At 42.9% G+C, this 21,153-nt stretch overlaps 2 protein-coding genes across 3 annotated transcripts; both read left to right on the plus strand.

Moving 5' to 3' along the window:
• Positions 1 to 2,637: 2,637 nt before the first annotated feature.
• Positions 2,638 to 10,221, plus strand: ndc80 (NDC80 kinetochore complex component). 2 transcript variants are annotated; one of them, XM_035420788.1, is made up of 17 exons: positions 2,638 to 2,659; positions 3,612 to 3,707; positions 3,813 to 3,896; positions 4,535 to 4,661; positions 4,838 to 5,010; positions 5,784 to 5,886; positions 5,997 to 6,086; positions 6,198 to 6,291; positions 6,374 to 6,474; positions 6,944 to 7,088; positions 7,262 to 7,467; positions 8,183 to 8,335; positions 8,417 to 8,506; positions 8,631 to 8,723; positions 9,027 to 9,157; positions 9,427 to 9,529; positions 9,757 to 10,221. In XM_035420788.1, exons 2-17 carry the CDS (start codon positions 3,619 to 3,621, stop codon positions 9,883 to 9,885), a joined length of 1,911 nt encoding a protein of 636 aa, XP_035276679.1. In that variant the 5' UTR covers positions 2,638 to 2,659; positions 3,612 to 3,618; the 3' UTR covers positions 9,886 to 10,221. The 2 variants fall into 2 exon arrangements, with proteins under 2 accessions (XP_035276679.1, XP_035276678.1); XM_035420787.1 differs by lacking the exon at positions 2,638 to 2,659 and adding an exon at positions 2,770 to 3,003.
• Positions 10,222 to 12,841: 2,620 nt separating this feature from the next.
• LOC118230884 (protein LBH-like) lies at positions 12,842 to 20,166 on the plus strand. Its single transcript, XM_035424307.1, has 3 exons — positions 12,842 to 13,091; positions 15,341 to 15,440; positions 17,934 to 20,166. The coding sequence occupies exons 1-3, from the start codon at positions 13,063 to 13,065 to the stop codon at positions 18,132 to 18,134; spliced, it is 330 nt and encodes a 109-aa protein (XP_035280198.1). The 5' UTR covers positions 12,842 to 13,062; the 3' UTR covers positions 18,135 to 20,166.
• The last annotated feature ends 987 nt before the right edge of the window (positions 20,167 to 21,153 follow it).

Raw genomic sequence — 21,153 nt, forward strand, 5'->3', positions numbered from 1 at the left:
TGAGATAGGCCGGAGCTAAACCATGAAGTGCAATGTAGGTAGGCAGGAGGGTTTCGAATTGTATTCGGAATTTTACTGGCAGCCAATGAAGTTTGTACAGGATTGGAGAGATGTAATAGTATGTTTTTGTGAGGGTCAGTATTTGTGCTGCAGCATTTTGAACTAATTGAAGTTTGCGTATTGATCTGATTGGGATGCCAGTGAGAATAGTGTTACAATAATTCAGCCGAGATGTTACAAAGGCATGGATTAGAGTTTCTGTTGTGGAGTAGGACAAGGTAGGCCTGAGATTTGATATATTTCAGAGATGGTGATGTGTTTTACATGAGGTTCAAATGAGAGAGCGGAGTCAAGAATGACACCAAGGCTCTTCACATGAGTGGAAAGTGAGATGGGGAATCCGTCAATAGTAATGGAAAAGTTTGGGGTTTTGGATAGTGTGGATTTAGACCTTATAAGCATGACTTCAGATTTGTCACCATTAAGTTTGAGGAAATTGCAGGTCATCCAAATTCTAATGTCCTGCAAGTTGATGAGAGATGGGGGAGGAAGTGCAGAGGAGGGTTTGGAACTTATATGAAGTTGTGTGTCATTAGTGTAGCAGTGAAAACTAACACCATGACGACGCATGATCTGACCCAGTAGTTGCAGATAAATAATGAAGAGAGGACCCACCACTGAACACCCTTAGTGACAGAAGCAAAGTCAGATCTGTGATTCTTTATAGATATGTATTGCTGCCTGTCAGAGAGGTATGAGTGAGTTCAGCCAGAAAAGTGCAAGATGGGTGATACCAAGACTAGCCAAGGGTTCAAGCAGAATTTAGTGACAGACTGTGTCAAAAGCAGCACTCAGACCCAGTAGCACTAAGATGTTTAAGAGGTTGTTGTCAGCTGCATGAGAAGATCATTGATAACTTTCACCAAGGCTGTCTCTGTGCTATGTTTTGTGCGAAAACCAGATTGAAAAGGTTCAAGTAACTGTTTGGTGGAATGATGGTCCTGAAGCTGAATGGCAACTCCAGTGTTTTGGCTAAAAAGGGCAAATTTGAAATGGGTCTGGAGTTGTGTAAGTTTTCAGGGTCAGCTCCTGTTTTTTACGAATAGGTGTGACTGCTGGTACAGTGCTACTAGGTACAGTGCCAGCGGTGAGAGAGGAGTTGACAGGGGACAGCAACAGGGGAAGGAGGGCAGGGAGGCGAGATTTGATTAGTGAGGTGGGAAGTGGGTCTAGCTGACATGTGGTTGACCTGCATTTTAAAATGACTTCAGATATATTGGAATCATTGATGGGGAGGAACTGAGAGAGAGAACCTGTCTGAGCTAGCTCCAAAGTGAGAGAGAGGACATATGTTCAGTCCTTGTAAGGAGGAGTTGTTGGTGGATTGCATCAACTTTAGTATGAAAGAAGGAATTTATTGCAAAGATCAGTAGAAATGCAGAGTGGAAAATTGTCAGGGGGCTGCAACAATTTGTTAACAGTAGAGAAAATAACTTTTGAATTGCCATTACTTATGTGAATGATGCTGGCGTAGTAAGAAGATCTGGCAGCTGAGATGGCATTTTTTGTAATTTGTTAGATGTTCAGAATAGGCCTCAGCATGAACAACTAGACCAGTTCTCTTTGTCAGACGTTCTAAGCGATGGCCATTGGACTTCAATTGTAATTCAGGAGTGTACTAGTGAAGGAAACAGTGTGAAATTTAAGAGGGGCAAGTGATTGTAGATAGGTCATTACAGTGAGAGACTAGCTCATCAGTAGGGGTGGAGACGGGGTTGGGAACAGGACATTCATTTAAAAGTTCCTTTTAAATCATTAAGTCAGGGCTGATGTTTTTATACATTTCTGAAGGCAATAATACATTTGGTGTTGTTCAGGGACAGAGGTATGAACATTTCAAACAACATCATTTTGTGATCAGAAATGGGAAGATCGCTGCCAGTGAGTTTAGAGGGAGTTACATCACAGAAGCATACCAGATCTATTGTCCCTTGTTATGTGTGGGGAAATTGACATGTTTAATGTCAAAACAGTCTAGCAGGGATAAGAAATCCGTAGTAAAATTGCATTCAGCAGAATCAACATGAATGTTAAAATCAATACATTTGATGACATAGCACAGACACTGGTCAGTAATGATGAGAACTCAGAGAAATACAGCTGAAGGTTTTGGCGGGCGGTAGATTACTGCAATATACAGAGGTTGAGGACCGGATAATATCACGACAAGACATTCAAACGATGAGGGACTTGGTATGGCAACAGCATTCATTTTGATATTACCGCGGTGTAAAACAACTACTACTACTCCACGGTCAGAGGAGCGGGGTTTTTCAATGAATACCCCGGTGGGAGTCGCCTCCCGTAGCTAAATTAATAAATTCTTCAGGTTTCTGCCATGTCTCAGTTAAACATATTACGTCTACTTTTTTATCGGTAATGTAACAATTTATCAGCGGTGCTTTGTTGTTCAAAGACCGAATTTAAAATAGCTATTTTAAGATCAATCTTTGCGGAGCTAAGATAGCCAGTATTGTTTGTTCTAGGCCTCATTTTAATATCAGTACTGTTAATGCATGCCTAGATTTAGTTTTAATGACTTATTGAGGAGTGCAGTCAGTGACAGCTAAACGGTTCCATAACAGCTAGTATGCTTATGGTAGGAAATGTATCCATATCTCGTTTCTCATAAGACAAAAACGAACTACAGTCTTATTTCAAAAATGACGCGAATTCGTAGGTCGTTTTCACTGTTCGGTATCTTTTCACTATTTTAACAATGTCTTGGAGATTGAAAACTGGTGTGACTTTTTTATATAGCCTAATCGTTACAAAACGTGAATCGGGAAAATGGTTACATGAATGTGATTTCCTAGTACCGGCGTCACAGACACGCCCTACTTGTGTGGTCGCTAAACCGTTGCTTCTGGTTGGCGGAATTTTTGAATTCTGAAAAGCAAAGAGAGAAGGTGGCGTTTACCCGAAAGCAAGCTTGTACAAAAGGTAATGTCTATTTAAAACGTATTTTAATGTTTTGATCATTTGGTTATGAAAATATATGACGTTCTTATAATTAATATTTTCTTACAATTTAGTAGAAGTAGCACGAGTAAAATATAATGGTGGTACTAATTAGAAGTAAGTTCGCAAGGTTGTGGAGGCCAAGTTATCATCTAAGCTAACTTAGCTAATGTTAGGGAAGTAGCTATGTAGCTAATACCTAGTTAACGACACTCTTTTTTGTTGAGCTCGAAGTACTATCTAGATAGCTAAATTACTAAAACAATAAGAAGGCATGGCTTGATCTTTCTAAATGAGTGTAGTCTAGAACTTTCCCTAGCGTTATATTGTTCATGCTAGCTGGTAGTACCCAATTGGCAATTTGTTACTCAGATGGTGATAACGTCAGGTTTTTAATTTCTCTTGCTTATAAGGTCTAGCTAGCCAAAGTAATTTGTTTTACCTAGGCTTATACACGAAAAAGGTAACTTTCAGTGACCGCATACCACGGTTCTAGCGTGGCTATCTAGTTGACTGGCAAGCTATTTTTTAACGTTAGTATTGATGTGATGTGTTGGCTGGCTAGCTATTTGTCTATTTGTTTTTGATAGGAGGAGAATGAGCCGAGCGTCCAGCAGTAGACTGTCCGTGCTGCCACTGAGAGTGGCTGACAACCGAACAAGTATGGTCAATGCCACTCCACAAAGGTAACTGTATTGATGTTAGTTCTGCTTTAATAATTTCTGAACAGCCATTTGCGCATATAAGCACAGTCAGCTGTTTCACCAAACGCGTTTGTTTTCTTCATGAAGCAAAGACTCTGGCTTCGGAAAGCTGAACATTCCAAAACCTCAGTCTGGTACATCCGAGAGACGGACAAGCTTTTTTGGAAAGAGGTGGGTTTTAAGGTCCGTTACAAAATGTCAAGTGCATATCATTTCAAGAAGCAGAGAATTGATGCACATCTACGTTTTGTGTATAAACAGAGGGCTGTTTTTGCATAATTTAAGTTGGCAAGTTAGAGCCAGCACGAGTGCAGAACATGTATCTATATGATTAACTTTAATTGTACAGCACTTAGTTTGTCCAGTATTATCTTTATCAGATGATAATAAATACACTGTATTGCTGTCACCATCAGCCAATAAAGCCAGACAAATGTGGTTATTGATACCCCCCCCCCCCCCCCCCCCCCCCCCCCCCCCCCCCCCCCCCGGAATTTCCATTCTTCCTTAACTTTAGTAAAACTTAAAACAAACAGAGGAGTTTTCCATGCTTTGGAAATGCAAGGGATTTATATTGAAATAAAAAATGTTGATTAACTTTTCATTCAAATGGAATTTTCCTGTATGTATGTTGAATTGTTGACATCAGTGTTGACATTCTAATGTATAGCTAAATTATTCATGCAAAGATATTATTCATTACTTGATAGCATACAAGCAATGTAATGCAAGTGCGGAATACCTCGTTTTAACTTATTTGTGGCATAACCATTAATAGCAATGCCACATCACATGTTTTTTATTTTTAGGGCCAGTGGGACTGGCATGCCTCGTAACAGCAGTATAGGTACATTTGGAGGGGCTGAGAAGATCAAGGACCCCCGACCCCTTCACGACAAACAATTTGTCCAGCAATGCATAAAAGACCTGTGTGAGGTAAGGTATTGTGACCTCGGTGGTTGCCAGGTTTGTGCTTTCGGTGTGGCAACTTCACAAAGAGGTTTTTTGCGACACTTGGCAGAATCCTGGCTTTTAAACTTCAGATATGTATTCGGCTTACTTCTCTTGTGTATGGTACCAACCCGGGTCTTATTCCCCCTCGTTTTCTCCAGTTTCTTTCAGAGAAGGGCTTCCCTGGCACAGTGTCAGTTAAGTGCCTCCAGTCCCCGTCCACCAAGGAGTTCCTGAAGATCTTTGGGTTCATTTACAGCCTCCTGGATCCCACCTTCCAGTTGCCGACATCCAAAATAGAGGAGGAGATTCCCCGAATGCTCAAAGACTTGGGGTATATTAAGAACAAACTAGATTTAAATGTGGTGCAATGCAGGGTTTCCTCCCGGAAAATGGTTAGTGGATGGGGAAGTGACTCAGAGGGTTAGTAGTAGCCGCATGGAGCGGTGAGCCATGGTGTTCACGTGGTATAGCCTACACCTGATCTGGTGAAAACATGGCTACAGAATGCCACATTTCGATAGCGCTCATTTATTGAAAGGATCAACATAAGATTGTGTCTGTGTACCGACACAAAACAACTCGGGGCTTAAAGTTCTCCAGCACTGCCAGAATTCCGGCACGGGGCCGTTTTAGATTTGAAAATAGATTATATGTCTGTGGAAAATATTCTTGCGTATTTAGTATTTAACTGTCGCGTAGCTAGAATATGGCTGTATATGTATGTATACAGCCTCTGGATTCCATTGGATTTGAAATGAAACAAAGAGTATGAGGCCATCAGCTTTAATTTGAAGGCACTTACCTCCATACTGGCTGATCGATGTAGGAATTACAGCCTTTTTTATATGTTGTCCCTCTGTTTTAGGGGACCAAAAGTAATTTGACAAATTAGCATAATCTTGAATGAAGTTTACTGCCCACTCCTAGTCTGAGGTTTTATTTATTTTTACCGAATTCCGGAGGTGCAGCGCTTCGGCTTTTAATACCTGGAGGCAACCCCACAATAAACGGTGAACAAATTTACATTAAGAGTATGGTTTTGAAGATAAATGACTCCAGCCCACCTCCCGTCTGACCTGGCGTCTGCTTTGCATTCCTCTGCAGGTATCCGTTTGCCCTCTCAAAAAGTTCCATGTATTCAGTCGGAGCCCCTCATACCTGGCCACAGATCCTCGGGGCTCTGGTGTGGCTTATTGATACTGTGAAGGTAAGTCAGCTTCAGTAAGTGTGGGTGGGTGTGAATACAGCTGACCTTCCCGCAGCAGTGTGCCTTCGTTTAGCGTAAAGAATTCCCTAATTGCCTGAATTCCCTTTCAGCTCTTCAACTCCATGAGAGAACAAGACCTTCTCTTTTCCGATATTTCTGACGGTAGCTCTGAGATTGAGGATGGAGTCGAATTCAACAAGGTACTGCTCCTCGTTTGTGCTCCCTTCTAGCATCGGAAAGCCTCGTATCGCCCATTGTGTGGCCCTAGAAAGGAATTTGCATCGCTGTTGTTTCTTTTTTTTTTCCCCCAGCTGTTTCTTGAGTACACCTCTGAGACCTACGACCGTTTCATGCAAGGTGCAGACACCTTTGAAGAGGAGGATCAGGAATACCTCACTAGACTGAGTAAGAAGCCCCGTCATAGGTTCCAGCCGACCTTAAACCCGGAACTCGCGAAATGACACGATTTCCTTTGGTTTTTCTGCAGAGAAACTTTATAATGTGGATGAAGCCCTTCTGGAATCTATGGCTGAGAAACACAGTATTCTGACTGAGGAGGTTGAGAGACTTGAGAAAGAGAGCCAACAGGTCTGTGTGTCTGTTTATGGTTTCTGTGGGCTTTACGTACTGTAGAGGATAGATTTCTTTCTTGAATCATTACAGCATTGACTAGCAATTAATTGCATGCATTGACTTTTGTGTTATTTGTGCTGTGAAATGCACAATACTTATTATAAGCCATGGAAATTGTCCTTGAAAAGTCCTGGAAAAATATTTCCTAAAATGAGTCGGAACCCTGTTGGACGATTTTAAATGACAGTAAATGAATACAATTGTATGTAGAGATATTATTAGTGTTAGACTGTCTAGAATTATGCAGAAAAAGAGCTTGATCATGAGTGGCTTTGTACTGTACTGGTCTTCATGCCGATTTGGCTGATGATAGCCACGGTTTTATGATGTGCGTTTTTGAGTATCCATACTGTCATACGTGCTGTCCGATGATGTAAGCGACCTCCAGACAAACCGGTCGCCATTTTCCTTTTGCGTCTCACAGGATCGGTTAATGGCCAAAAGGACTGAGAAGCTCAAGTTTCAGACAGATCAACAGAAAATGAGAGATTATCTCAGTAAAACAGAGGCCTTCAAATCTAACTTTGAGAACAAAGCGGCAGAAATAGCCGAGGAGCTGGAGGCCACAGGTGAGCCAGCTTCTGCTGTGACTGTACAAATTCCCATTGTTAGGGAGCCCTTACTAGTCAACAGCCAAAAAAGTTACTGGACATTATTTTTTTTATGCGGTTTTTCTCCTTTGTATTGCTCGGATTTAGCTTTAAGAAGTGACATTAAAACTCTTAATGCTTCCTGATGTCAGGTCTTCAGATAGAAACTCTGAAGCAGGAGCAAGCCAGGCTCCAGCACATACTGGTGAACCAGAAGTTTTCGCCCGCGGACATCGAGAGGATCAACCGGGAGAGAAACGAGCTCCAGCACACCATCAACACCCTGAGCAAGAGCCAGGAGGAGGCCGAGCAGCACATGTGGAACGAAGAGATCGTGCTGGCCAAGGCCAAGGAGAGGGTGAGTGGCACATAGGGACGAAGGGTGGCTTGCCAATCACGTTTTTGCTCATTTTGGCTTCTCAAAGTCAGTATAGTGTTTTTTTTTTTTACTAAGACAGCTGAAAGTCATTCCTCTGAAGATCCTCTTACATTTCTCACTTTTACTTGAAGAAGAAATCACCCTGTTTGGTTGCATGGTTAGCTAAAACAACATGGCTTTTAACTGTCCTTATGTCCACTATCAGTTACGGTTTATGATGCCCTCTGCTGGTTTACCAGGGAAGGACAAATCTGAAGTCCTGACACCCGGTACTACCTGTTATTCTCTCTGGACTACCTAACTGGTGGGTCAAAACCCAGGGAACTACCAGCCCTGCCTGAGCACAGTTTACAGAAAATAAATCTGATTGGATGAAATTAGTCTCTCTCTCGGGTGTCCTTCAGTTGCTTGTTCCTTCATTAAATAAGTAAACGAGAGGTCCCAACTGCATGAAGCACTGACAGGTGAGCAGAGCTAGAATTTGAGATTCTTTCTGGTGTCCTTTGCAATTTATTTCTGTTTTAATGTGTTTGAAATTGGCCAGTTTGTGCAATTAGATGCTTATAGAAGTTTCTGGCAACATGCTGGCTTTACCATATATTGGTATATGGCAGTTGATGATCTAAAGCACAAAAGTGCACTTCAGGTAAATAGGAGGTTGTCCATGAAAAGGCCGTTTTGTTTACCTCTACAGGTTGAAGTAAAGCTTGGAGAATACCACAAGCTTGCACGTAAACTGAAGCTTATCCCCGCATCTGCTGAAAATGCCTGTGGGCGGGATTTCGAGATCAAAGCCGCCACAGACTACGGGCCATCCATGACAGCGCAATACAAAGTTCAGATTCAGGTACGTTCCTGCGTTCTCGCATCGCTTCTCTGATGTTTTCCCGTACCGATTTGAAGTGTGACGCGCGGTTCTCTTTTCTAGAATCCTCTCAGGGATATGATTTCTCACATTGACGAGGAGCTAAGTAGACTCGCCAACAAGAAGTTAAGTCTGGAGGAGGCTGTGGAACAGGTATCGAGGCATTTCTGTATTTTTCACTGAAGAGTGAGAATGGGTCATTATTCCTCCAGATTGTACGAGCCATCTCCATTTAAAATAACGATTTTTGTACGTGTCTTTTTCCTTTTTTACAAAGCTGACGTCCAACATTGCGGACAAGGCTAATGACATAAAGCAGCTGAAAGAGGAAATCAGAAGAATTGATGAGCAGCTAGAATACGACATGCAGGCAAGTTGGTTCTCGCGTCCTGTAACGTCTATCCGCCGCTTTTATGTCCCGCCTGATAACTTTTGTGGCATGAGCAATGGTGTGAGGGCAGATCCACTTTAAGGGATGTTTTACTTTGGTGTATGTACTGGCGATGCCATTATCGGTCAGCAGGGACAGGTGATGTTGCTAGTGTTCACGCTATACAACTACAGTGGGGCGAGCTCCACAAAATTACTGGCAGCAGTGTGCGCGCGGAAGGCAGTCCGGCGGATGGCAGCTATTTTTGTGGCGGTAGGCTCACTGCTGTCGTGTGGTCTCCAGGAGAGTGCTCGTGATGAGGAGAAATGGGCCAAAGATCTGGAGTCGATGGAGAACAACAAGAGACTCTTGGAGAAGAGGGTTACCGAAGGCTACGACAACGCCGTGAAGGAGCTCAAGGCAGTGCAGCAGCAGTGAGTCCGCCCTCCCTTCACGCAACGCGCTCAAACTGCACGTGTTCTTACTGAACGGCGAGATGCTCCATTCACAGCAAGGAATTTTTGGGCTTGTGGCAGCTGATGCAGTGTTTTCATTATGATTCAATGACAGTTGATGGATAATTGAACAGCTTGTTTTTCCCCAGAGTCTGTGAAGGAGGAAGAAAGTAAGAGGTGGTTTCTGCTACCTGACTTGTTCGTGTTTCTCCTGTTGACATGAAAAATTGGTTTGTCTCATCATTCAGGTATCACCTGGTCCTGCTAGAGACCAATGAGAAGCGCAGGACTGTGGCAAACAATCTCTACAATGTGTTCACTACAGCAACCAACCACCTGTCCATCGTGGAGGCAAGTCCCTTATCCTAATGTACATTTATGACTGTAAATCACTGCTAATAGGCTATGAGGTGCATTATCTTTCAGATGTTCCAGCAGTGCTTTCAACTTCTGGGTCTCTTGAGGCATTGACCTGAAACTGCGGCTCTTATCCATATGATTATAATTAACGATAGCTGATATTACCTTATCATCAGTTATTTATTCTGTATAAGGGATTGTCTTTGTCCTGCTTTCAGAACTCCTTAGAGGATCAGCACAAAAGGTGGGAGAGGCTCTACAAGGAGAAACTACAGGAGGATGAAGCTGAACAGAGAGAACTGAAAGAAATGGTGGAAAGCTCCATAGCAAAAGCTAATGCTTTATAGTGCCGCCTGTCAAATTGCCTTGTATATAAATACCCTCTCGCATAAATGGAAGGTGAATTGAGTGTATATGAGTACAGCCGGTGCTGTGGCTTCCACTTCTGGAATGACTGATATTAGAAATTAAAGCCTTTTTTTATTTATTTTTTTTAAACCTAATAGCATGAATAGGGAGATGATGGGAAATTGAAGCTCCAGCAACCCTACCTGAGGAAATGGCTGTAGTGTCATTTTACTGCCAAGAGAAGAGGGTTACCATTTTACTGTTTGTATTTGTTTCTCTTTGTTTTTCCATTTGCTTATGTTGAGGATCAAAATATAATAAAGTGTATCATTTCACCTCTGTGTTTTGCTGGAGAATGTTTTAGAGGTGTTGAGTTGGCATCTCTAAATGAGACACGCACAGCTGGCCCCAAAGACCGATAGTACATTTAGTTTCTGCCTTGATATTTCATTTCATGCTTAATGCCACTGTTCAGAATCTAATCCTGACTTCATCCGAGCTCTGTACAGCTTTATGCTGCAGTATTCTGTATTAAATTCACCATCTAGCTGGTTAAACTGCTTCACACCCACATATATTAATGCCAATCTGTTGCATTGTGTAAATGCCATTATGCAAAAGCGTTTCTGTCATCCATTTGGCTATGTACAGCTGTGGTGGACAAAATGACCGCCTGATTCAACAAAGGTGAAGGGTCACGTCTACTGACACACCAGTTCAAAATGAGGACATTGTTGTTCATAATTACAGACAGGAGGTGTAACATCCAATGAAAACGGTTGCATTGAAAACACGAGATGTGTAATTATTTAATGTTGGATAATGTTCTTTTTCTAACCACTTGACATTCAGTCAAAATTGAAACAATTGATTTTTGATGAAAACTGAAGGTGTATGCTTCAATTTCAGTTAAGTGAATTGTGGTCTGTACTGGAGGCAGGAGGAATCACCCGCACTCCCCCACCCCCGCCCCCCAAGAAAAAAATAGAATTAACAATAGAAAGGAAAACAGTTATATTTTATGCAGATGGGTGAATTGTTGCATTTGTTTTCACGTAAATCTAGATGACAACTTCCTGTCCAAAGCACTCCCTTGCTGTATACACTTCAGAGAACCTCAACTCCATGTTAATGCCTATAATTTTGGATGAGTTGGAGGTCAGGTGTCCACATACTTTTGGCCATATAATGTGTTTCACTGAAAACAACATTTTTTCCAGATGAACGACTAGATGCCACTATTCTCAAACTTAAGGTGGTGAAAAATAAGCTAATAGGAATGTATCGATTATATGTGAGGTGTAAGTTCATTCACAAAAAATAAAAGCTACTACAATAGATTGAAAAGATTCTAAATTAAGCTCAATGCTATCAATGTTACAAGCACGGATTCTCCAAGATGACCTGGCAAATATTGTTGTATGAGCAATATGGGACATCCAAGTATTTGAACAATGATACATCTGTTTGAACACATGAAAACACTGACTGAACAAAAACATTGCATTTTCTGTACTTTTTAATGACAAAATTAAATATGACATGATTTTGTGACACTGTGTGGCAAATGAGTATCATACCATGTTATAAACTTATATAAACAAATACTTTACCCCAAAACCGCTTTTGTGCTCACATATCCCTGTGTGTGTACACCCATGTACATGCGTGTGTTTGGATAAGGGAGAAAAACCACTGTGCCTCTGCACAGTAGACAGATGGCGCTAAATAGCTCAGTCTGCAGCAGAGCGGAGTGGTTGAGCTGGCGTGTAGGATTGAATCGTGTCCTGTAGGTAGGTGGGGACTGTCCTGTTGGCTGCAGCGTAGGCAAGGATCAAGACTTTGAACCCGATCTGGCGGCGACCGGTAGCCAGTGGAGTGGAGTGAGAATGTAGGAAGGTTGAAGACAAGTCGGGCAGCAGCATTCTGAATCATCTGCAGTGGCTGTATGGCACAGGCTGGCAGGCTTGCAAGGAGGGAGTTGCAGTTGTCAAGATGGGAGATCACCATAGCCTGGACAAGTAGCTGGGTGGAGTATGTGGCCAGGTTTGGTCAGATCCCCCTAATGTTGTACAGGAGGAATCTGCAGGACCGTGTTATTGCTTGATGTGCTCCTGGAGGTCCAGCTGGTCATCCAGGACCACGCCCAGGCTCTTATCAGTGCGAGAAGCAGTCACTGTGGTGCCACAAACACTAAATGAGGGCTCCGTAGTAGGAAGGTCTTGTAAGGGATGAACAGCAGCTTCTGTCTTGTTGAGGTTGAGCTTCAGGTGATGCCTGGTCATCCATGTTGAGATGTTGGCCAGGCAGGCAGATATTCTCTCATTGATCTGTATGGCAGAGGAACGGAAAGTGAAGAATAGTTCTGTATCATCCGCATAACAGTGATAAGAGAAGCTGTGTGAATTAATGGTTTCAGCATAATCCTTCGGTTACCTTTTTTTTGGGGGGGGGGGGCTCTTCATATTTTTCAGCTGCACCACCCTGCTGGATGTCTGGATGTTTGGCTCTGATAATACATTTGATTCATATTTTCCAGCTGCACCACCCTGCTGGATGTCGATATGTTTGGCTCTGATAATACATTTGATTCATGTTGATGTTTACTGCTGTTATTGCAATCGCTGTTGATGTGGATGTTGTGATTTTATAATGCACAATTTTAAATCCATTTAATTACTATTCTCTTTTAGTGCAGTGCAAGCAGACGAGATCTGTCGCAGACATGCAGTTCAACAACGTTCTCCGCATGTTGCGGCTAAACGTGAATGAATGAACAATGAAATGCTGGCTCCCTTTTTTTCTGAATGAATCGGGGTGTTGCAAGCTGTGATTGGCTACCCGTGCGCCTGAGCAGACATGTTGTGCGTTTGTTACCATTGAAAAATTTTCAGCCTTGCTCGCGAAAGGGAGGGCTGTATCAGTAGGGCACGCCCCTTACTATAAATTCCAGGTTGGCCATTGAGTCTTTTGAATTTGTAAGTAGGATTCGGGAGGTGACCGTTGTAGAGCATCAGTTGTAGAGCATCATTTCCAATTGTGTGTGTATAGCCTTGTTCACGTCTGTTCAAGATTAGCCAACCAACTAATCGCGGTGGCCGATTGCATGTGGAGACGGAATTTTTCAAGAAACTGTAATTTCCGGGGTGCTTTTGTCCGACCTCAGGTGTGATCTAATGTCTGTATATTGTCCTCAATTTCACTGGTAAGTCTGCGCTGACGTTTTGCCGCTTGCTGATCTGTGCGTTTTATGTCGACCCATTTTGAATCAATTTGTGCAATAAACACATGTCTAATGTATAAGACACCATTATGTCTATTACAAATAATTTGTTTAATGATTGTCAGTATGCTGATTTTACTGACTGTCTCCGAAATTAGTAATACGTTATATTTGTACTTCACAATATGCAGACAATTATATCCCAATGAACTGAGAGATGGACGTCGCATTTTCGATAATGATGGGTTAATTCTTTTCTATTCTGGTAAACAGTAGCTAATTAAGCAGCATGTTTTCAGATAGTTAATATGCCAGCCCCTTAAAAGCTTACATATTATTAAGGATACCATTATTGTTTTTGGGAAACTGTTACAATAAAGTCCTTCCCGTACACGTGAAGGACCACATTTTATCATGGGGGTAAAACGCGTTTGTTGGCGTCTCGTCGATGGGCATAGGTAGGCTATTGGGAGAGGAGTTCCTTCAAATTTTGAGCTATTAGCTCAGAATGTAATTGTGCTATTTTGATTAAAACCTATAACGCACGTTTCCATTTCCGAGTGTTTTCGCTTTATGAATGGAGGGAATCCTGGTCATCGCTCGTCACAACAAAAAATACTTTTTCTTCCACTATGGTTTGTCATAGCCTATTTAATGACAACGAGACGTAGGCAATGCATAATCTAAACGATGAGAATTATTTGTCATTTCGTGTGGTTTGAAAAGTGGGATTGGGGGTTTCTATCATTTTCTCAGCAGGAGTGGAAGTGGAGAGATAATATTCAGCTTGTGTCTGTAGCGGGGCGCACAACAGCAACCAGATTGTGACTTAATAGTTGCATTAAACCAACCAATGTTGCAGCTTTCTGGAGAAGCAAGCCGAAATATTATGTGCACTCATTTTATGCAATCATAGAGCGTCGTCAGGTTTTTGTCCGAAACATGCATGTCCATAAACCCAAATTGACTTGTTTAGAATTTATCGCATGATTTTAATCTGGTGTAGTCACAAATAAGGACACTTAAAGACAGCTTAATTTCAGTCCTTCAACTGGAATATTTTATCGAGAACATGGTTTACTAATTTGCATATCAATATGCTTTCACCAAGACACAGGAAAAGAAGTATGGCATATCTAAGCTCACCCGAATAGCTTATGTATTTTGTGTGCCTTTGAAGGTGATCTCTGGCATTCCCTGTGGTGGTATATTGTTGGTCTATGAGAGGACAGGGCCCCCAATTAAACTGTGGTTGTCAATCATAGAAGGAGTGAGGATTTGAGTCTGCCAAGTGCCTCATCTTGCACCAATGACTTCTGGCTTGCCCCTGCAGTCTAGCTGTGCCAGCTGAACATGTGGTACAGTCCTCTGGCACAGTGACCCCCTTAGCTTATTTTGGTGGAATCGTTATTCTTAATAGAGCAGGATGTTTATGTGAAACCAGAACACAATGTTGTGTGCTTGCACACTGTTTTACAGGTCTTGCTGGCAAACTGCTCTTTACCCCTTTCTTTCTCTTTTATGCTTTTCTCCTTTCTATCCTCCCCCCCTCCCTCTCTCCCTCCCTCCCTCGCACCCCCCCCCCCCCTCTCTCTCTCTGCATTTTCCCCCTTCCACTGGGGTTAAAAATAGTCCTGTGTAAATCAAGAGGAGATTTATTGGGAATCTTTCCACATCCCGCTGTCTGCTTTTATATTTTTCCTGTAAATTCTTAGTGGCACTGAGAGGATCATGAACATAGGCCCGCTTGTGCTGCATCTTTGCTTCTGCCTGTGTTCTGCGCGGGTAAACCAGAGTCGTAGTGTTTTCCCTTCACATACTTGGGGTATGCCTGCCACTGGGCTGTGCTGTGTATTGACTTATGTTGGGGAGTCTGGGTAAGCTGGGAAGTTAATGGAGGGCAGAGTGAATTTTGAGCTTGTCAGGCTCACAAGTTGCCCCTGTTCTCTGACTCTTATTTCTTCCCAGTCTATTGTAGGCCTTTTAAGTACTGCAGGCTGTAGTAGGGGTGTTATAGGGTAAGCAGAGGATGTCATATTTGAAGAAAACTAAGAACATTAGAATGCAATAGGGAGGGGAAAAAAGAAATACAATATGTAATACATTTACATGAATGTGTACCGATATTATTTTCCTTAGTTTTCATCACTTTCTCTCCCCCAGGTTGTGCCAGTGTTATACTGTGTTGTTAATGCCAGAAACTCCCTCCTTTCTCCTCATTATTCTTCCAGCTCTATGTTTGTGACTGGTCAAGAGATGAACCAGGTGATGACCAGCACCCCTATGGAGGACCTGCATCACAGTCCCAGTGAAGACCGGCCCTCCTACCAGGTGCAGTCCCACTGCACTGTGTGCGCATGTGTGCGTGTGTGCGCATGCATACGTGCGTATGTGAGTGTGTAAGGCATTGTCCATGGGAAAAGCCAAATCCACAACTGTGGGTGCGTGATCTCACCTCAGTCAGGTTTCACTTCCCTCCCGATACACCACATTTTAGTTCATTTATTATAGTATATTAATTTCTTTATAATACAGTATTGCTTTACATTGCAGTATTACAGACATTGTGACATTTGCTTATATGCAACTCAGACAAACCTTTAAGAAAGGAATCTCTCCTAGCCAGATTTATAAACTATACTTTATTCCCCATTCACTGTGGACTTTCCATTACTGTATCAAAGCCATGGCAGACAAACACATTCTGATGCCAACGCATCAACTCTTCTCATGAAAGCCTCTCTGCAGTTATTTCAGTCTCAGACTATATATGGTGTTTTTATTACTTATTTTCTTTCACCTGCCATCGTCCCAGGGCTCCATCGTGGTGTCTGGTCAAGCAGTCCACTGGTTTTTGTGGTGTGGGAGTCTGAGCTGTACAATGTTCTCAGAGAAAAGCCAGAGAAGGGAGGGGGCCCTGTCTGTCTCATCCTGCTACTCCAGCTGTTGTCCCTGGGGAGCTCGGCTACTCCGGCCCCCTGCTTCTCTAAGAGGGCCTTAGGCCAAGTTCCAAAGGTCTGTTTTCCGAGTGTCATTTCATCTTGGCGATGTTATTTCAAGACACACAAATATTTTTAGTGTTCTGTGCTAGTTTTCTGGCATGGCCCATTTTAATGGCCGGGAGATCGTCTAGTGGAATTTTCTGCTATTGGGAAGAGGAGGGGCTCTCTCCTGGAATTTGTGACACTGTCTGAAGAAGTTTCTGGAACCAGCTACTGCTGCATGCTGTCTTTTGAGAGCATATGTATGGTGTGTGTGTGTGTGTGAGTGGAAGTAGATGTCTAGTGAGCTCCACTGCAGTCCGTTGAGCTGGCACCACCTCCATTCTTCTCACACCCCAGCTGTGTCCTGCCTCACTCAACCACGGGGGGGTACTTGGCACCAGGGCACCTTTCTGTCACTCAGCTCTTGCTCAAGGTCTCCGGTCTGCCTCACCACAGCTGTGTGAGTGGCTGTAAGTGCCGGCCACTTCCACTTCGTCTCACGCTGCCAGGCCATTTTTATTGGCTCTTCCTCCCTGAGGAGGCTGGGAGGGTGAATGACAATGGGTAGGAACCTTTAGCCTGTATGAAGCGCAAGCTCCCTCTGAAGCATTGTGACTGTTTAGAGAAAGCAGTCAATCTGGCTGCACTGTTCTAGCATTGGTAGAGGACTAGAACAGTTTTATAAGCAGTTAATTACGGTTTAGGATTTCAACTCCTGTGTGGAAGATGCAATTGAATGTCATAACATTATGTTTTCTGCATTAGAGTATCTATGGATTAGAATTGTTCTGGGACTGGCACTGCTGTGCTATTTTTACTTTAAGTGCACGCCTTAAGTGTCCTATTAAAAAGTCCAGCTTTTTAAGTGGATAATTGATTGTGTTTTGTACATTTCGTCAGCAAGGTCTTCAGGTAGACAGAGGTGGTGGATTGGAGGCGCATTGGTTGTGCAGCTCCGTTCATGTGACACTGCTGCTATTGGTCCGGGAACTGGGCTGCGTGACTCATGTCTGCTGCTGGTGTCCTGGGGCAAGGCCATGCAGCCAGGGTCTGCGTCCTCCTCCCCAGTGCGTGCGGTAGCGTGTGCTCCGGGGGAAGGGCCGGTCGTGCGAGCGTGTGCCAACCTTCACACAGACTGTTGTGAGGCATCTAACATCGACTCAGACCACACAAGATGTCTCTCTCTCTCTCTCTCTCTCCTTCTTTCTGCTCTGGGCATCCAGGGGTATGCCAGCTTAGCATGGGCCATCAGCCCAGACTGCAGTCTTGCATCTCTCTCTTTCCTTTCTCCTTCTCCGTCGTGCACCGAGACGCGCTAAAAATAGTCTGACAACAGCAAAATGTACTGTTCTCAGACTACAATGAGGAGGGAGTCTAAGAAAAGCTGTGTAATTTTCCTCTTCTCGTGAGATGGGGAGAGGTAGACTGGCCTGAGATACAGGGCATTATAATGGGGACTTCATGGGATCGTTAGCTGGCTCCTGCACTGTTCTGCATGCATTCGGGTACTTTTAGTGATCCTGGATTCTAAATGCAACCCAGTTCACCGGCAGGCCAGTGCATTCAACTGTTTAGATGGTAGTGCCATCCAAGAATGCAAGATCATCTGTTTTTTCCAAACCTGTGAGCTTCTCCCTGTGAATCATCTGTTGCCCTGCACATTAGCATGATAAATTATTCCAGCTGAAAGTCGCTGCTAAATGGATGAATGCTATCTACCAACATTGTTTTAAACACTCTGTTTTTTTCATTAGAAATGATTAATTTTCAGGAAAGGTGTTTCTGCACACATGGAGTACATCCCTGAACATGTCTGTCTATCTGTCTGTTTGTCTGACAGATCTTTCCGGACCCCTCAGACTTTGAGCGATGCTGTAAGCTGAAGGATAGACTGCCCTCCATCGTGGTGGAGCCCACAGAGGGGGAGGTGGAAAGCGGTGAGCTGCGCTGGCCTCCTGAGGACTTCCTGGTTGGCGAGGAAGAGGAGGAGGAAGTGGGCGAGCGCGAAGCTGGGCAGCCAGCTCCGAACTCCAAACACTAGAGGCACAACACACACTCACACAAACACGCAGACACACACACACACGTGTACGCACGCATACACACGCATACATACGTGTGCACATACATACATGCATACATACACACACACACACACACAGACTCCATGTGGCCTCAAAAAGACAAAGAGCACCATGCCCCCTCTCTGCACCAGTCACATGACTCTAGAGGAAGAGATTCTTCCTCAAAGCCATCACCATGGTGTCTTCCATGGAGACTTCCACCTTCTTTTTTCCATATCTGTGTACAGTATTTTTATGATTATTGTAATATGAGTATTCTGGTGGGAGTGGAACCTTGTCTAAGACAGATGGTCATTGTGTATGTGTTTGCGGCTGTGGGTGGGTTTATGTGAATATTTTGGACAGGGGACGGGGGTGGTTGAAGAGGGGGTGGTGCTGCACTGCATCAGGAGCTGGAGGAGTTCAAGTTTGGTGATGAATGACACAAGAGGAGGTTGTGCAGAGCGGAGGGACCATGGGATGAGGGAGGGAGATACTTACCTCCAGCTTGCCACCGTTTTCATTCCCCATCATGTTTCGACCAACGTCCCTGCTGGCGGACAGCTTTAATGTGGCTCACAGGAAGCAGTCCCAGCATAATCAGAGAGGCTCCCAGTATGGTCACGCTGAGCATTACTGTTTTCTCCATGACCTCATAGTGACGTGGAAAAATTTGTGTTAAGAGTAGTTGCTGCGTCTATCTGAACCTAGTGCACCAAAGGTTGTTTTAATTAATACACAAGCAAAGTAAAGAGTTTTAATTTACCAGGCATTTTTCTCAACTAGAGTTCAGAGTCCATCTTGGGAAATCCTTTCCAGTTGCGTCAATTTTTTCTTACACTAAAGATTGTGAAACCGTTCCAGGAAATTTTACTTTTGGTTAAATAATCCAATACTTTGTGATTTGATTTCTCAGAAATATGAATTTCATTTTCTGTAAGATCAGTGACTCTGTAATGGGCTGATAATTTCCTCAGAGAACAATCTTTGGTACCCTAATTTAAATAGTTAATGTCTATACTGTATGAAAGTCTAGCGGTGTGGTGTTAAAATTGTTGAGTTTGTCACCTCTAAGTAGCCTGCCATTTCTAACAGTGCTTTCATTCCATTTCAGTGCCATTGTGACAATTTTCTCAAGTTATTGCAAGGTTACAGTGACAAATACTGAGGAAAAAAACCTGTGTTCAGTACCTTTTTATTTTAAACATTGAACATTAAATATTGATATTTAATTCTGAACATGTACCATCTTAGTATCACGATGCAAGGCCTCTCCCTTCAGTTCCCTGTAATCCAGATGGACAGATCCATGCAAAAACACAGAGTTCAGCTTTAAAAATCTTTCTCTTAAAACCCATCTAAAGATTTCATCTTAAAAGAAAGAAAATGCAATAAGAATAATTTCTTAAACATCCCATATTGTGTGAATACAATTCTGATGTGCGGCTTTTGATTAGCATTAAAGCCTTCCCACAATCTGTTAAGTGTTTTCATAAACGGCATATAAACCTCAATGTGACCTTGTATTCAATCTTCAAAGCTCTGGGCCCTGTCATCTGGGAAGGTAGTTTATGCATGGTGAAAGTTCACTTTTCTGAGAAGATAACATGACCTTTACTGCCCTAGTATTACCCTTTAAGGTGTTTTTTTTTTTTTTTTTTTTTTTTTTTTTTTTTTAAATCAGACAGTAGGAACCACTTGATATATTAAAGGGAACTAAAGTTTTGGGGTTTTCCATTGCACTTCCACCTGCTTGCACAAGTCTTTCCTTGTACAGATGTGTGTGTATTTTTGTCCTCGGTGTAAGTCTGTTTTTTTCTGAGTAAAATCAAGAGTGTGTCCGTTTCCTCTTTTGGTTTGTTCTGCCTCTATTTTACTATTACGGCCATCTGTGAAGCTCAGGGAGATTGGCTGTCATTTTTCTGTCACTCTTTCTGTTTCTGTCAAAGTGTCCGAGCACTTTCTCTGTTGTCAGATGGAGGTTGTAAATAAACGTTTGAAAGTTCTTTCCAACTGTAACTTCCGGTCCCTCTAAGCTGTACATTTAAGCATAATTGCTTGTAGGTGTGTGTACACGGACACACTCGCACTTTGTCTATCAGCCATGGCCTAAAACAGTGTAACTGTGACTCCTCACCCCCGTGCACACAGAGACACACTGGCCACTACACACACCATCCCATTCTTATTCAGAAGGATTTTCATGTGTTTGCATCTTAGAATAGTAAAGCATTGATCAGAAATATCTGTGAGCTAATATTTCATTGTTGGGCTCTGAATTCTTTAACGTCCCTTATTACCCAGTTACCTTCAGGTTCTCCTTCACGTTGTAATCAGCTTTAGTAGTCTGGCTTGATTTATATGTGGAGCCAGTGTCATTTTGTCCTTCATGCTTCACCATCAGTGCTCAGTAGGTAGTTCCAACCTCTATTTCCCTTTCCATCCGCATCACCCCACTGTGAAGGGATAAGGCCCAAGTTACATTGATGCTCAACTCTGTCCATCTTTGCCTTTGTCTGTCACAGCAAGATTCCTGTTGAGTGGCTAGGATAAAAAGCCTGCTGACTTCCAGCCATGTCCTCTGTTGCCACGGCAGCCAGACCCATTGGCGCAGACAGAAAAGATAACCGCCACACTCTCTCAGACGTACATTTTGTACTGTCTGGTAACTGATGCATTACATATTATGTGGTATATTCAGTAATATGACTATCACAGCATTTCACAGATATTTCCCATTAATAATAATAATCATCATCATAATAATTATGATAAAAATGTCCTATGGTTGCTAACGTGACTGCTGTCATTCAGAATGGGGACTGCCACTAAAAAGGAAAAATGTAACCGATTAACCAGATTGATTCCAAGGTCCTTTAGGCAGCTCATGCAGGGAGAATAATGACACTTTCTCTCCGTCCTGGTTCCTCCTTCCTACTTCCTGGAAACAACTGGCACTTCCTGCCTGCAGAAACATAATTTGTAATATAGGACAGG

This window comes from Anguilla anguilla, chromosome 6 (genome assembly GCF_013347855.1).
Source record: "Anguilla anguilla isolate fAngAng1 chromosome 6, fAngAng1.pri, whole genome shotgun sequence".
NCBI classification, from domain to species: Eukaryota; Metazoa; Chordata; class Actinopteri; order Anguilliformes; family Anguillidae; genus Anguilla; species Anguilla anguilla.